Source organism: Vidua chalybeata, chromosome 1 (genome assembly GCF_026979565.1).
Source record: "Vidua chalybeata isolate OUT-0048 chromosome 1, bVidCha1 merged haplotype, whole genome shotgun sequence".
NCBI lineage: Eukaryota > Metazoa > Chordata > Aves > Passeriformes > Viduidae > Vidua > Vidua chalybeata.
In genome coordinates this window covers 21,048,218-21,063,684 of record NC_071530.1, presented here as the reverse complement: position 1 = coordinate 21,063,684, position 15,467 = coordinate 21,048,218, and the positions used below count along the sequence as shown (strand labels likewise).

The window sequence follows — 15,467 nt, the reverse complement described above, 5'->3', positions numbered from 1 at the left end:
AATTCATGGATTACCTCTAGAATCACTTTTCTTCCTAACTGTATTTAAAACAGACTTGAAATTATTAAGGAGACATCTTCCTAAAGATGTTTAATGTGATATTCATGGTTATTACTTAGGCATATTTTCTTTGTAAGTTTTCTGATTCAGAAGTGCTGCTACAATAGACTAAATTGAGAGCTTAACAATTTGTAGGAAATTCCTTCCTTTTTGATTTGTGGATCTAGAAAAGGTTCTCTTATTGCACTGGTTTTCTATCCTTTATTATCTCATCCTCCCTTCCTTCATTTTAAAGTGTAATTCATGCAACAAGTGGTAGTGTTTCATTTTCAGTTTTTATATCTAAGTGTTGCTGGATAGAAAGCTTTTATTGGAACTGCTAGAACTACTCCCCATTCCCCATTTTGCAAGATTTTATCTAGGCCTAGAAACAGCATTCCCAGAGTCAGTTCAAAGGCATTCTCTCAATCTACCTGAGCACAGAATAGTATCAAAATGTGTAACATTTCAGGATAAATTCTCAGTAAGTATAGTAACTCAGAGGGGCTTTACCTTTTCCAGTATTTCAAGTTTTTTTTTAGTAAAGCTGAAGTAGAGACCATGAAAATTATGAGCAGACAGAGAGATCTGCTATTTCCTAGCAGCTATCAGAATTGGCTGCTCATTCAAACAATGTGGGAAACAGGAAAATAAAATGAAACAACTATTTCTTTTGAGCAAGCTAAAAACTGTATGATGGCTACAGTTTCTCATAAAAGCCACCTCCACTTAAAACCAAAACCACATGTCTAATTAAATAAAAAACCAAAACCAAACACCCCCCCTCCACCAAAAAAAACCAACAACAACCAAGAAAACCCACCAAAAAAACCCCAAAAACCACAGGGGCTTCATAAATGACAATGCTTCAGATTTTTTATCTTTAGGGAAGATAAAGCCACTGAGACTCTGATTGATGCCAAATTGATGCCAATTGATGCCATGAACTGGTTTCATTAGAAACAAATATGCCACCACACCCTGTTGCATCACATATAGAGCCTCTTTTACTAGAATGAAAAATTTAGACAAAATCTAAAAGTTACTTGATAAACGCTGGTGTGAAAATGACTGACATGAATGTAACAAGTACAAGTTCTCCCACAGAAAATCTTCCAAACAAACAATAAACAAACTGTTCAGAAGCACTTGTTCACAGAAAGGACTACACATTTGTAGTAGGAACTAATTAACCTGCAAGTAAAATCGGAGTAGACTCACAAATAGCAGGAGAAGGTTTCACACTTATGCTCTGTGATATCGCAAAGCTAGAGAAGGGTAGAACCTTTCAGAACTATTTTATTTTGATATATCCCTTGCTAACAATGAGACCTCAAAGCTGGCCTTTCTACTAGAAAACTCATTTGGAATTGCTTATGAACCTATGGAATGTTGTGTTATTCAGAACAACTTAAATTCATTTAGCAATAGCATTTACACTACAAATATACACTACAAAACCAACCAGTAGAGTAACTTCAATTCTTTTTGGGAGCCCACAGTTCCCACAGGAAACAGCTTCCATCAACATTAATTTTAAAAATGGGTCTCTTCCTGCAGAAAGCAGCTCTTAAATTAACAATAGGAATATTTGAAGAATCAATGCTGATTTAGTCAGGTGAGCACTACTGTCAAAAACAGAACAGCATCTACCTCCCTGTTCTGAAGCAGCACACAGAAAATGCGAACCCTACTTTAGTCTAGAAATTATTTCTGCTGTTGCCTCACACATCTGTATCTTTTCCATTTAGGTGTCAAGACTGCTCCAACAGAACCAATTCTTCTTACTCCTGAAAACTAGAGACCCTATATCCACATGTTCTGTAACCATTTCCTGAAGTGGAATCTTCAAAATGTGATTTTAATTTCTTCTCTGATGAAAACATACTTTTTCAAAATTTGGTTACCTGCATTTACTGGTTATGGAAGCAAAAAGCAAAAGGAAGTGCATAGATATTTTTCACTCCCTTCCTTAAGTAGAAGAGTTCTTGAGTTAAAGGATACATATAGGTTATTTTTGTAGAAACCAAGGCTGTTAACACATACTAATAATGACTGAATTTTCACACATGCATTTAGTTTCCTTGCACACCACTAACCATCTCTGTTGGTGTTCTGAGCTTAAATGCTGCACCAACTAACACTCCCCTTGGCCCTGCTCGGGTAAACACCACTGACCCACATTTAGGCTCTCCTATAGCAGTGTCAGTGTTTGGTGAGGTGTCCCTCAGCTGAACTCTGATGAAAGAGATTGTTTAGGAAGAGAAGTCAATGTTCTTTCTTCTGAGAGACAATGCTATCAAGGATGCAGAAGAAAGGCCCTGAGAATGTGTAGAACAGGTTACAGTGATCAAAGTCAGAGAAATAAAAAAATGTAATCCAAAACCAATGTGGTTCCAGGAGTCCAGGACAGGACATTTTCCTTCAAAAGCAGTAATTTGTAACTTATTCAGATTTCTCAGACAGGTGTTTTCTCCACTTATGTGACTCTTCAAGTCTAGAAATGCCATAATGCTGTAACTGAAAATGGATAGCCAATTCTGCTGGGGCCTCTGTGCACAGACATAGAAACACAAGAAATTTTTTAAAGACCTAGACAGCTGAAGTCAGCAGACATATATTTATTCCATGCTGTCTTTTCACTTTCAATGAGTCTGAATTCAAACTTCAACAAAATGTGGATTTGCATGTCACGACAGAATTTAGAAAGCACCTATTAACCTCCTGTTGTTCTTCCTATTGTTTGCATTGGAACATTTTCTTGCTATATTTTGCATAACATTTCAACTTGTTGGTACTCTTTTATACAGTGTCTGACCACATTCTGGCATTCCTTGAAGTTCTGAATTGTCTCAGCTTGTCATAACTTCCTATGAGTATTATAAAAATAATTATGAAATGCTTGTACAACATTTCATCCAGAACATCACAGCCTTATTTAGAGCTGCCCCAGTTCCTACTCTCTCTTATCCCTACAATGAAAGAGGAAAAAGAAATAGAAAAAAACTGTAGTAATAAAGCTGATTTTTAGAGAATATTTACAATACCACATATTTGCCTTCACACCAACTGACAGAACATGCAGGGAAACTCATTGTGTCAGATGAAAGATTCCTTGTTCAGTTTTGTTGGACTGAAGCCATTTGAAAGTTTTTCTATTCACTGAAAGGAAGAGTGGGCAGGGAGAGGCAGAAATGATGGCTGCTTAAATTTAGTAGCCTATAAATAATCTGCATACTCACTTTTTCCGGCAAAATCTACCTTGTCACAAATGCACCATGACCACTAAGAGTAATAGCCACGTTATTTTTTCAAAAAACGTTAAATTTGGACTGCTGAGCATTAAGCAACTTTCTGACTTTATACACACAACAGTTGTGAAGAAAAACGATGGTACTATTTATGGTTCTTTGCTAGCGACATCCTCTCCCCCACAATGATTCACAAAGTTTTTCCAACTCTATTATGACACACATAACTATCAGAGTTTTGAAGAACTATTTAGGTAATATAGATGTTCACGTGTGCTTTCTGACTTCAACATTTACCCATCTGCAGAACAAGCTGTAGTATTTTTGCTCAAGACAATGAGGTTTCATTTCAAATACTTCCAAATTCTATTTTCTTTCCAAAAGATCTAAGTACAAATAATTATTTTGCTGATGACAGGTTGGTTAAGTCACAGACAACAAAACTACTGATATGGTCTTTAATAAAATGTGCTTAAATCAAAACAATAAAGAAACAATTTGTTATTTCTCTGAATCTCCAAATCTCTGTACTAAAATAAGGCTAATAACTCACTGGGTATGTACAGAAATGCTGTGACAGTCAAGATGTGGAAATGAAGACCATGCAGATAGACGAAAACTTGCTCTTCTAGTAACAGGAGAAACTGCTGACCCACTGTAGACTTGTCTTAAAACTAGGAATTGACTCAACTGTCTCTGTCTACAGCTATTTCATGCAGCAGCAGTTACAAGAGAGCTTAAGCCCAATTACACACTTTAGTTAATAAATTTTCACTTTAAGCTATAAGTGTGACCTTCAGCCAAAGACACTGTGCTGCATTTTGCACATTAAAATCCATTGAAAATATACAGAGTTTTAGAATGGCAGCTACGAACAGAATAATTTATTTTACAAAATGAAACATTTCTCAAAGTCACAGCTAAAAGAATGGTCGACATTCAGAGTAGTGCAAATGTATTCTGGCAGACAACAATAGAAGTCTACAATATTTAAATCAAAATCGTCTGAGATAGAAGAGTGCGGTGGTTTATCGTTCATTCCACTGATAGGAGAAAAATGTTTATCATTCATCTAATGTAAAAAATCTGAGTCAAACATCTAAATACTAAAGAACAGCAGCCAGGTTTCTTTCTTTAAGTAGAGCAGTATGCAGAATATGAGTAAAACATTTTGCTTGTTAAACCTCCATGCTCAAGGAAATGAAGATTCTGTTCTCTTCCCTAATTTTCCCATGCTAGTTGTCTATAGCAACAGTAGCCTAGGAAGATTGCTGTTTCCAGATTTCTATACCAAATTACTCAGTTAATGACAAAACTGACTACTGTTCTGCTTAATAGAATAATTAATAATTGCCTAACATTATTCTATTTAAAAATAAGGCTTTATGCTCCTGTACAATATATGCAGGTTGAAAGAATTAAAGCTTGGGGTTTTTTTTTAATTTAATCTTCACTGGTTTTGGCTCCACAGTTCATTTTTCTCTTTCCATTCTGAACATTTCCTTCTCATGTAATTAAACTCACCACCAAACTAGAAGCTACATCCTCAGTATCAAACATCATTTACACAACTACACATGCTTTAACAACTTGCTGATTAACCACTGGCAACGAATTCAAGTTTCTTCCTGTAGTTTTTGACATGTAGCTTCAATTGATGCAATAACTGATTGTCAACACCATTCGTATTTGCACTGCAGCTGACATGTCTGCTCCACCTGAAATGCTCAACAACTGCTACTTTAGAAAGGGTGAGGTTAGACACTCAAATTCAAAAACTAAGAGCTTTTACACACTTTCAGCTCCTGCTTTGCATAATAATAACAACAAAAAAAAATCTAGGAAAGTCTTTGTCATGACTATGTCAATTCTTTATTCTACTTTTTAATAATCACAAGCTGAACTTCTACACAGCCTAAGCGGAGCTCAGTGAATAAAGAAACAATTGGAGACACCAAATATTGATACCCAGTTACTCTAAACCCAGGAAACAGCCTGCAGCATCCTAAAAGAAAGAGCATTAGGAGTGGATTTCTGTAGGGAAATGGCCTCTGTAGACACTGAACATTAGCTGTATTAACATTGTGACAGGAACGCTGGACTAGCATTAACAGATCAATTATATCTATTTGCATCACACTGCTGTCTACATGGTACTGACTTTGATGATACTATTCAGAAAAACTGGGGATAAAAATTTCAAAATTGAAATAGAAAAGCTTTACTAGGGAAGACTGGGGAGAGAGTAAAGCAGAAAAGAAATATCCAAAGGTGAATAAGGACTTTTCTATTTCATGGATTAAGGAAGAAAGAATATTTAGGGATTAAAAATTTGCAAATAAAAATTTCCATGTGTAAAACTGGCTTATTAATTTTTTTTAATTTAAGTTTAAAGATTAAAAAATACTACTACAAAAACAATTTTTAATCAGAAACAGGTGTTCTATAAAAGTAAAATTTAAAGTAAAAAACTTACAATCTTCAACTAAAGAAACAGAAATTGTCTCCTTGGAAAATCTGGTCTAAGATTTTAAACTGAGAGTCCTCCTGAAAGCATTTTATGTTTCACAGGCTACAGTAGATATCTGACAGACTATGTATCAAGAAGTATTGTAACAGTCCTGATATCTATTTTAAATCTAGAACAACCAACTAGAGATTAAAAATTGTGAAAGTACTGCCAGGGAGCTGAAACTACTACATAAATCTCTCTTACACTATAGAAATTTAAGACAGTACTTATCCCAAGCATGGTGTTCCAAAGCATAAACTACGCCCAGCCCAATTAATTAAGGAAAAACCAGAAGATTTCACACTGCAACTTATGAAATATTGCTAAGTATGGGAACAACTCTGCCTCGAAGGACAGGCTTAATTAACAGTTTTACTGACTATGTTTTTACATTAAAGCCACATAAAAGTCACTTTGTAGCAAGATCTGTACTTTGAATTTATGTGGTGTTTATCTGCCTGTGGTTACCAAAACCACATCTAACATACCTTGGCAAAGAAGACTGTGAGGTGTGTTTCACTGCCAAGTATCCAAATGGGAAATTTCGGAGATTTCAAATAGGACCCAACCTACAAAAGGTACAGCAAAATCAGAAATACAAAGCAAACCCAGAAAGGTCATCTAGTTAGTGACCAAATTAATGAAAATTTAGTTAGTTTTCAGAATGGTTAGGACTCCACTGATATAAAATGTTTAATAAAATTATGTAAGTGTTTAGCTTGCAGACAAGTAGTATGCTTAACAATACTATAATCAGATGCTAATGAAAGGTAGAAGTTCACTTGATTTATTAACTGGTTTTGGATTGATTAATTCAGAATTGACCTTTATTTAATAAATAGACAGCCAGTTGCAGTCAATGCATCAACATTCTGCCAACTACATTATTCTCTTTAACTCTGAGATAAGCTGAAGGAATTGAATATAGACTATACAGAAAGCAAAGAACAACAAAAAAGGTTCAGGAATTAAAGAGTATTAATGCTGTTTCAAAAGTAGTTTTTGTAGAACAGCCAGGACCTGTGACCCCATAGGGGATGCTGGATAAGCTCAGGGAGGACTGTCGCCCACGAGTGGGACCCCAGGCTGGAAGAGGGGAAGCACAAATTCCCTTGCAGCTCATGGAGGACCAGCATATGGACTGTACTAATTAATGGTACAGACTCCTCACTATAGCAGGAGTCTCTTGCTGCAGCTAGGCTGGGAACAAGCACAGCGGTTGATTGCAGCGTTAAAACAGATAACCTGGCTTAAAAGGACCAAGGGTGGAGGTTGTAATGGATGTCTTTAATTTGTTATAAGCCATTATTTGAGTTGCTGTTACAGGAATTACTGTAACAGGAACCACCTGAACCAGTGGAGGAGAAGCCCTACAAGAAGCAGATGCAGTGCAGCAGTGACCTGACCTGAGCTGGCTTTGGTGCCCAGTGACTCCACACAGCACCACATCTCCTATTCTAAGTGACCACCAGAACAGATGGAGCCCAAAGCCATGGACTAAAATAACTCAAAGGACATTTCATGGACATTGTACAGACATTCAGCAGGGGTGGTCAGACTAAGGGAATGAGAGATATACTTTATATCAAAGGGTGGAAAGGGGAGTGGTGTTTAATGAGGTTGTATTGAATAGTATGGGACCTGAGCATGACATAAATGGTATGGAATAAGGGGTGGATGTGCTGCTTTCAAATGAAATAGGGTTTATTTTCTTCAAAGTGGCTGGTATGGGGCTGTGTTTTGGATTTGTGCTGAACACAGGGTTGACAATATAGAGATGTTTTTGTTGCTGCTGAGCAGAGCTAACACAGAGCCAAGGCCTATTCTGCTTTTTTACAGCCACACTGGCAAGGGTAATGGGGTGCAAGGGAGGCTGGGAAGAGACACAGCTGGGACAGGTGACCCAAAGTGACCATAGGATATAAAGTGGGAGGGAAGAAGGAGGAAAGGGGGGACATTTGGAGTGATGGCATTTGGTTTGCCAAGTAACTGTTACACTTGATTGGGCTGTTTTCTCCTGGACATGGCTGAATGCCTGCCTGTCCATCAAAAACCATAATTAATTTCTTGTTTTGCTTTGCCTTTGTGTGTGGCTTTTGTTTTCCCTACTAATCTGCCTTTATCTTGACCCATGAGTTTTTCAGCTTGAACCCTTCTAATTCTCTTGCTGATCCTGCTGCTGGGGGAGCGAGTGAGCAGGTTTGTGGGACTTGGTTGCTGGCTGGAATTAAACCACAGCAGTAAAGCACAGAGTTTCTCAAATAAAAACCAGAAATCAAGAAATTCTGTCACAATAGGAAGAAACAATATGGACTAAGGTGCACACCAGCAACTTTCAAATGTTCAGAGATAAATACATAAAATACCTTTTAAATTTTGAATATATTATATTTAGAATACAGTTGCTTAATAGTAGTTTTATAATTTTTCCTTAGAGATATTTATTTTAAATGGAAGACAATGAAGGCATAAAAAGAGATCAATAAAATTACAAGACAACAGCAAGCCATTCTGGGACTTCACAGTTTTAAAACCAGCTACAAAACTTTAGCTAGAGTTATTTCAGGAAAAACACAAAGTTTTCAGTAAAAACATAAGCTTCTAACTATCAATAATTAATTGATGCAATAAAGTTCTAATCTAAATAGCATCAAGCAACATTTACTCAGTAAGATACATTTAAAAATTTTATCATATATTTGTCTTAATATATGTCTCATATATGTCTCAATATATGAATTTGGACATTAATTGAAAGTTCTTTAAGATCTCCAATAGTACACAGTGAAGCTTTCAGTAATACTGTTAAAAAAGCCCGCAACATCTTAATGAAAGAAAAAATATAAACTGTGTAGAAAACAGCTTACCTTACAGTATCTCAGTGATTCCATCAATGTCAAAAAGCCTACTGTTGCCTGTTTGTGTATGCCAAGAAGTTCTGTTTAAAAGAAAACACAAAATTTATTCAAGAAAAATCTGCAAATTCTATTTTAAGCCATTTTTTCTTACTTTCAAAATTGGTCAACTAATAACAATTTTAAGTTATTCAGTTTTAGTAACAATAGCAAAATATCAAGATATAGTCAAATATGGTAATTTCTCTCTCTATAAAACACAATCACTATAAAAAAATCTCTCTATAAAATAAGATCCAGACTCAAGCTTTAAGAGGTTCCTGTTGATAGTCTCTTTTATAAACCTGTTGGACTTTGTAGGAGGGGAATACTTGCAGTTTACATCACAATTATACTTAGAAAAAATCTAAGAAGAACAGCTATCTTCAATAAAAGAAAATCCCATATACACACATAAATGAATGTTTCTTCCTCTCTCCCTCTTTTTTCTTAGAGTTCCTTGGCCATATTTATCTTAACAAATTCTGAATACGAAAACACAATTTTTGAAATAATAATTTTTTAAGCAGAAAAACTAATTTGATCTTCAATACTGACTTCCATTTAAAGCTCTCAAACACACACAGCTGCCAGAAATAGCTGAAATATTTATGTACTTCTGATTGGAAGAGCACTTACAGAGCCATATTTGAGGTCCTCTAATATAAATAAAGAGAAAGTATTTCAAAATTCAAGCTTTGAACCGAATTATAAAGATCTGGAAGAAGCTCTGGGCTTTTGTATACATCATTTAAGGAGTTCCAAGTAGTGTCTGCTTAGAACAGCTCTGCTAGATCCCCAAACAGTAACAAGAGCAGCACATACTGGAAGCATACACTATGATCAATTTAAGAATATCTGGACTTCCTTTATTTTGTTGAACGCTGACTTCCATATTTGAAAGTTCCCTCTAAAACACTAAGTCTCAACCATAATTTTTAACACCAGTCATCTGTGTACAACAGCATAAAACTGACATCTTTATCCATGGGCTAAAGCCTCAGGACCATAGCAAGTGAAAGAAACCATTCTGAATTTAAAAGATTCTTGGATTTGCAGAAGTGAACTCTGCAGCACCAAGCATGATATACTCTCTTCACCAGCTTCAAGTTTACCTCACTAACTTTGCAACAGTGCAGAACAGTTATTCTAGTAATGGTTTAATTCTTCCCTCTATTGTTAAGCAAAAGTCTCCATATATCCAATGCTGAAAACCAAAACCCAAAAAACTTACATATATGAGCTTGTTCACTATCTTTGTGTCTGGAAGTACAACTCCTTCTTTAGAGTGTGAGCTATACATATTAAAAGCCTCTCTGCAGTGTAGAATTCCTTGATCTGAAAGCTGTGCTTTCACAGATTGCCTTCAAACTTGCTTGGAATTACAATATTCAGAGGTGCACAGATCATCCTCAGCAAAACCCCATTATCTCCCTGGCTAATATGCAGAGACAATTCATCCTTTCTTTGAGCTGGGGGGAAGAGAGCTACAGCCCAATTAAAAAAACTACTGAAGAATCCTGCGAACTAGGGAACAGCTAACAAACAGAAATAACACATTTATATGTGCAATGAAGGAAACAAGTGGCAGAAGTAAGCAACAGTACATTAGAGAAGTAATTTTATGTGTCACATATATTTCTTAAAACCAGTAACAAAAACCAGTGTAAAGTTCAGTCTGCTAAACAAGGGCTTCAGATGTAGGAGCCAATACCTGGGCACAGAAAAACTAAGTCACATGAAAATAATATTTACTATTCAGAAAATTATTCAACATAATGCTATGATTAAGTACTTTGTCCCCCTGACAGATAACTAGATGAGAATTCTTGACTGATAACTAGAGAGTGCTGTGATTCTGGCTATGACAGTGGCCACACAGAGTGAATATTCTGAATAGTTAGTAGTCAAGCTACACAGACTGTGTATCTCTGTAGGAAGCTCCTAGGTTAACTTCAGCCTGTAGTCACTGATCTACCCATGCCTTCTTCAGAATCAGCCAACAGAGAGGAGAGACACAAAAGCAAAAACTATTCTCAGATGATTTACTAAGAAACAAAAGGAGACTAGCTGCACTAAATCAAAGTTTAATCTGTGAATATCCTTACCCCACAAAGAGAGAAGATGACTGGAAGACATCTGATAACACCAAAGATCAACTAAGAAAATTAATATTTATGCCTCTTGTCACAAAGTTTCTCTTGCAAAGGACTCAAAGGACTTTTGCAAAGGACTCAAATTTCTGAACCCACTTGTTTCCATCTTTATCGGCACAGCGCCACCCAGCGGCCACATCAACCCCACAAATCCCTGGCACCGCCGGGAAAAGGAGTTCCAGCCCTGGACGCATTCATAGGGAACTGCTACAGTGCATGGAGGAACAACAGCCCTAAAAAAGCAGTAAAAAATACCAACTACCTCCCCATAGCTTCACACTGTGGATAGCTGTGGCAAGAGAAGAGATCAGAATAAGAAGAAAGGTTTAAAGGAGAACATGTAGATAGTCAAAGAAGAGATATCATTTCACTGGCGTTTTTACCACCAGTGGCCAAGAACAAAGTTAATAACTCCTACCCTATTTAGAAAATATGCAATACTGTGAGAGCCAGTGCTCTCAGTACATTCTGCAAAGACATGGTAATTCCTTAAGTTTGGAATTCAGTCTGTTTTTTCATCACTGCTAAAATTACTGGCAGTACTTTTAAAATGGCTTATAAATAATTTTAATTATTTATTAATTTAAAACTGCTTATCTAAATAGTTGAAAAACAGGTAAAGTGACTTCAGATAACTTCTGAATAAAACAGTATTCAGTCCTTGTTATTTTGATACCTTCAACCCTTCTATATGAAAAGCTCATAAGCATTGACATGAAAGCAGCTGAAGGTTCTACACACAAAGAGAAACAAAATCCAAGAGAAATGCTCAAAGAATAAAAGATAACAAAAAGAATTTCTATATAAAGGAAATGTGACAATGGATCCAAAATTCAGCCTAGCCTAAGAAGTTGCAAACAGTACCGGCCGCTCTTTATCTTTCTTTTTGATAGACTGTAACAACTCACTTGGTAACAAATATGATTATAGACTTAATACTGTGTCTAAGTAGCTTCTGGGTACAATTATCCAATGGCTTCAAGAAAATGGTGGGCTCCCAATATAATGTCCAATTACTTGACTGGTCAGAAAGACTAACAGGACACATAATACCGGATCCTTAAAAAGTACTAAAGATCATTTTCTGTTCCTCTGCTCTCCACAAAAATACAGACTCTAGGTTTTCAGGACAGAACTGACTGAGAACCTAAATGTTGTCTATTACTGTGTCCAAAGCAAGTTCAGCATTCTCAGAAAAGAAAAAATTCCAACTTGGATAACTAAGAAATAAAGCCTACCAGAAAGATAATCTGTAAGGCAAATGAGGGAATGAACTCACAGTTTTCGAAACCAATATACTGAATTGCGGAACAGCAACTTAGCCTAATGTAAAGGAAAGCTCCTAGAAAATTCAGATTGATTGATCAATCATAATCTAAAAATTAAGACTGATATATCATAATCAAAAAGGGAAAATTAATGTACTGAAGAAAACATACAGATAAAACCCAGAAGACTAATTGAAACATATTTCTATTAGAAATAGGGGGGATAAATGACAACAATGTCAAATAGAGGAAAGATAGAATATCCAAATGACATTCTGTAAGTCTGAAAGCATAGGCTGCATGAAATCATAACCAAGTGCAAGTCTAAGATGTCTCAAGGGAGATTATATTACTTGTTCATCATCAATTCAGGTATTACATGAACCTCATTTCAAGTAAGTATTTTATGTGCTGACTTAGGTGATGGAAAATCATTGTAAGAAATATGCTGATGAACCTGAGATCGACTTTGTAGCAGTTGAAGAGGAGATGTGAACAATTCAAACTGTTCCTGTTTTCATATAATTTCTATTTGTAAAATGAAACCCCAAAACCACAAAAGCCCTCTAATAATGAGCTTCCACTGAATCACTCCACTATGTTAATGTTTCATGCACTGGGGAGCCCAAAACTGGACACACCACTCCAGAGGTGGTCCCACAAGTGCCAGAGAGCGGGAAAGAACCACCATTTCTCTTCAGCTGCTGGCTACACCCTGCACAGCCCTTCTTTGTCAGAAGGACACACCATGACTGAGTGCACCTCACTGCTCACAGGGGCCTTGGGTCGTCTCCTACAAGGCTGCTTCCCAGCCAGCCAGTGCTTCCCTGTGCTGTTCCATGGGTTTATTCCATCCTGGGTGTAGGACTTGAGTGCATCTCAGGACATTACTGTCAGTCCATTTCTCTAGTTTGATGTGGCTGTTTTGAATGGTGGCCTTGTCCTCAAACTTCCCAAATTACAGAGACTGCACTCCCTTCCATCATCCAGGTCATCAGGTAACGTCTACGTTTAACTTGTAGCTGGCAATCCTGTATTCACTGATACCAACATCAGCAATTTTGTGCAGTATGCTTTATTTCCATTTGGAGTCTACTTAATTCAAAGAGCAGTAAACAAGGAGACTATCAAAACAGAAATGGAATATATTCCAAATCTATAGGTTAGCATCTCAGAGTATCTTAAAAAATAACAAGCATAAACTAGAACCAACTTACTCATTCCTGAACACTCTCTGTCTCCATCCCACACGTTAGAAACAGCATGTCCAGTCAACAGCAGATTAATCAAACTTTGGCTACACAACAGAAAGAAATTATGTAAGACATAAGAAATTAAAAAGGACATGAAATCTATTTAAAAAAATGTGGTTATCTGTAACAAATTTAAAAAATTATTGGATTGCCTAAGCAGACATTTTGTAACTATTTTCCATTAACTAGTGTGTATTTTAATTCAGGAACCCTAATTATCATCTCCACTCTTTCAAACATGAACTTGACATAGAATGTAGTCCTGAATTTGAGAATTATCCATCTGAAAATTCAACGAGAACAGAAGCATTTCCTCAGAACTGATGTTAGTAGTTAATAGTTAATAGGAGTTAGCAGTGAAATAGACACACTTTTCAGTGTTGCTTTTAGTTATTTTTAAGTTACAATTGAGTTTGAGTCTCTCTTTTAATGTCAGTAACTTCCTAAAAGAATGATCAGTTACATATGACAAAGAATTAGCCCAAAAATCTATTTTAAGTGGTACCAAACTTTTTTGCAGCTTACCTTCCATGACCATAAACAGGATCTATCAATGGCTCAGTTGCATCTTCAATTTCATTTTTTATGTTTTCTATACCCTGTAGAAAAATTACAAACATTGTTCTGTCTTAAGGAATGAGCTGCAACATTTATACAACAGAATGCAACAGTAAAACATTGGGAGGCTGATGTTTTTACATGAACTGATAACAGGCTGCTTTCTCTTCAAAGGAAGATGTTTTCAAACATCTTGCAAGGAAGGATATTTTCAAAATGTGGAAGTCTCCCAGATCAAAAGAGAAAAAGACAAACCAGAACCCCAAAAAAAACCCCAAAGGACTGAGCCTTTCAAATTTTTAGCCTGGAACTGTACTGCAACATAGATGAAGATACCATTTCATCAATATCTGGACTTAGTTCATCAGTTTATTTGTTCACCTTTTACAGAAAAAGGGTTACATGATCAAATTTTCTCATAACAAAGAAATAAAATCCACCCCAAAAATACATCAAGCAACCCACAAACCTTTGTCAGTATTACAGAATACAGAAAGAGCAATACTCCAAATCTGTTTGTCCACGCTGAATATTGATCCCAAACTGCAGCCTTCAGTTCAGGGAAGCTTTTGAATGCTCGTTTGCTAAAGACAAAAAACAATAACAAACAAACAACAGAAAAGAAGTATGTAATTTAGATTAAGCATTAGAATAGTGTCACAAAGCACTACCAAGAATTACTAACACCTAACATGAAACCATCAAAGTAAAAGTAGAAGAGATCTGGTATTATATACAGAATGACACAGCAGCTCCTCTGGAGTTATGGTAACTGCCATCTGCAGATGATAAATAATTCTGGAGCAAAATGCAAAAATGAATGGTTTTTACATGCAAACACTAACCATAAAGTTACATATACATGTGAAAGAGCTGAGTGGCTTGCACCACTACTGTAATTCTATAAAACACTGTTACTGAAATTACAAATAGACTATGTCACCAAAATAACATTTGCATTATACAGTGTTCTGAATGACATTCTGCCTATAAACAATGGAGAAATAAACCTTCTACTTAACCAGGTAAGACTATCTTCCAAGCTTTTGAAGCAATTATTTTATTTCCCATAGGAATTTGACTTTGTTAGACACTAGCTCTAGATAAGGCGAATTGTTCAAAACATTGAACATTGACATTTGGGATACTATCTTATAGCATAATATGGTGCCTGCCTGGACGATAAGGTAACACCATGTGATCATATGTTTAAAAAGGAAAAAAACTGAAATAAAAACTGAGGAAAGGAAGAAATTCACCAATATCCCAGTGAAGCAACACACTTGCAATTCCTTGGGTAGTTGGAGCTAAATATTACATTTCAGAACACAAACATCAGTTTGAGTAATTCAAACTAGATCATAGTCTTTGCTTATCTTACACAAACAGTACATTATTTTCTTTCTGATTTCTTGCACACTTTTAGTAAGCTTTGTTTAAAAAAGAAACAAAGATCTACAAAAATATATTCATAGATGGGTTTACTCTGGCTAATACTTGATTTCTAAACATCATTTTTTCATCAGTAGAGTACAC

At 36.0% G+C, this 15,467-nt stretch overlaps 1 protein-coding gene across 2 annotated transcripts in view; it reads right to left on the bottom strand.

The window, feature by feature from the left end:
* The window catches only part of MINDY3 (MINDY lysine 48 deubiquitinase 3), a 49,484-nt gene that overhangs the window by 20,847 nt on the left and 13,170 nt on the right, over window positions 1-15,467 (bottom strand). For both annotated transcript variants that reach the window (XM_053937746.1, XM_053937755.1), the window contains exons 6-10: window positions 14,401-14,515; window positions 13,899-13,972; window positions 13,338-13,417; window positions 8,670-8,740; window positions 6,291-6,371 (exon numbers count right to left, since the gene is read on the bottom strand). In XM_053937746.1, the coding sequence (XP_053793721.1) occupies window positions 6,291-6,371; window positions 8,670-8,740; window positions 13,338-13,417; window positions 13,899-13,972; window positions 14,401-14,515 (421 nt within the window). The remainder of the gene's footprint in view (window positions 1-6,290; window positions 6,372-8,669; window positions 8,741-13,337; window positions 13,418-13,898; window positions 13,973-14,400; window positions 14,516-15,467) is intronic.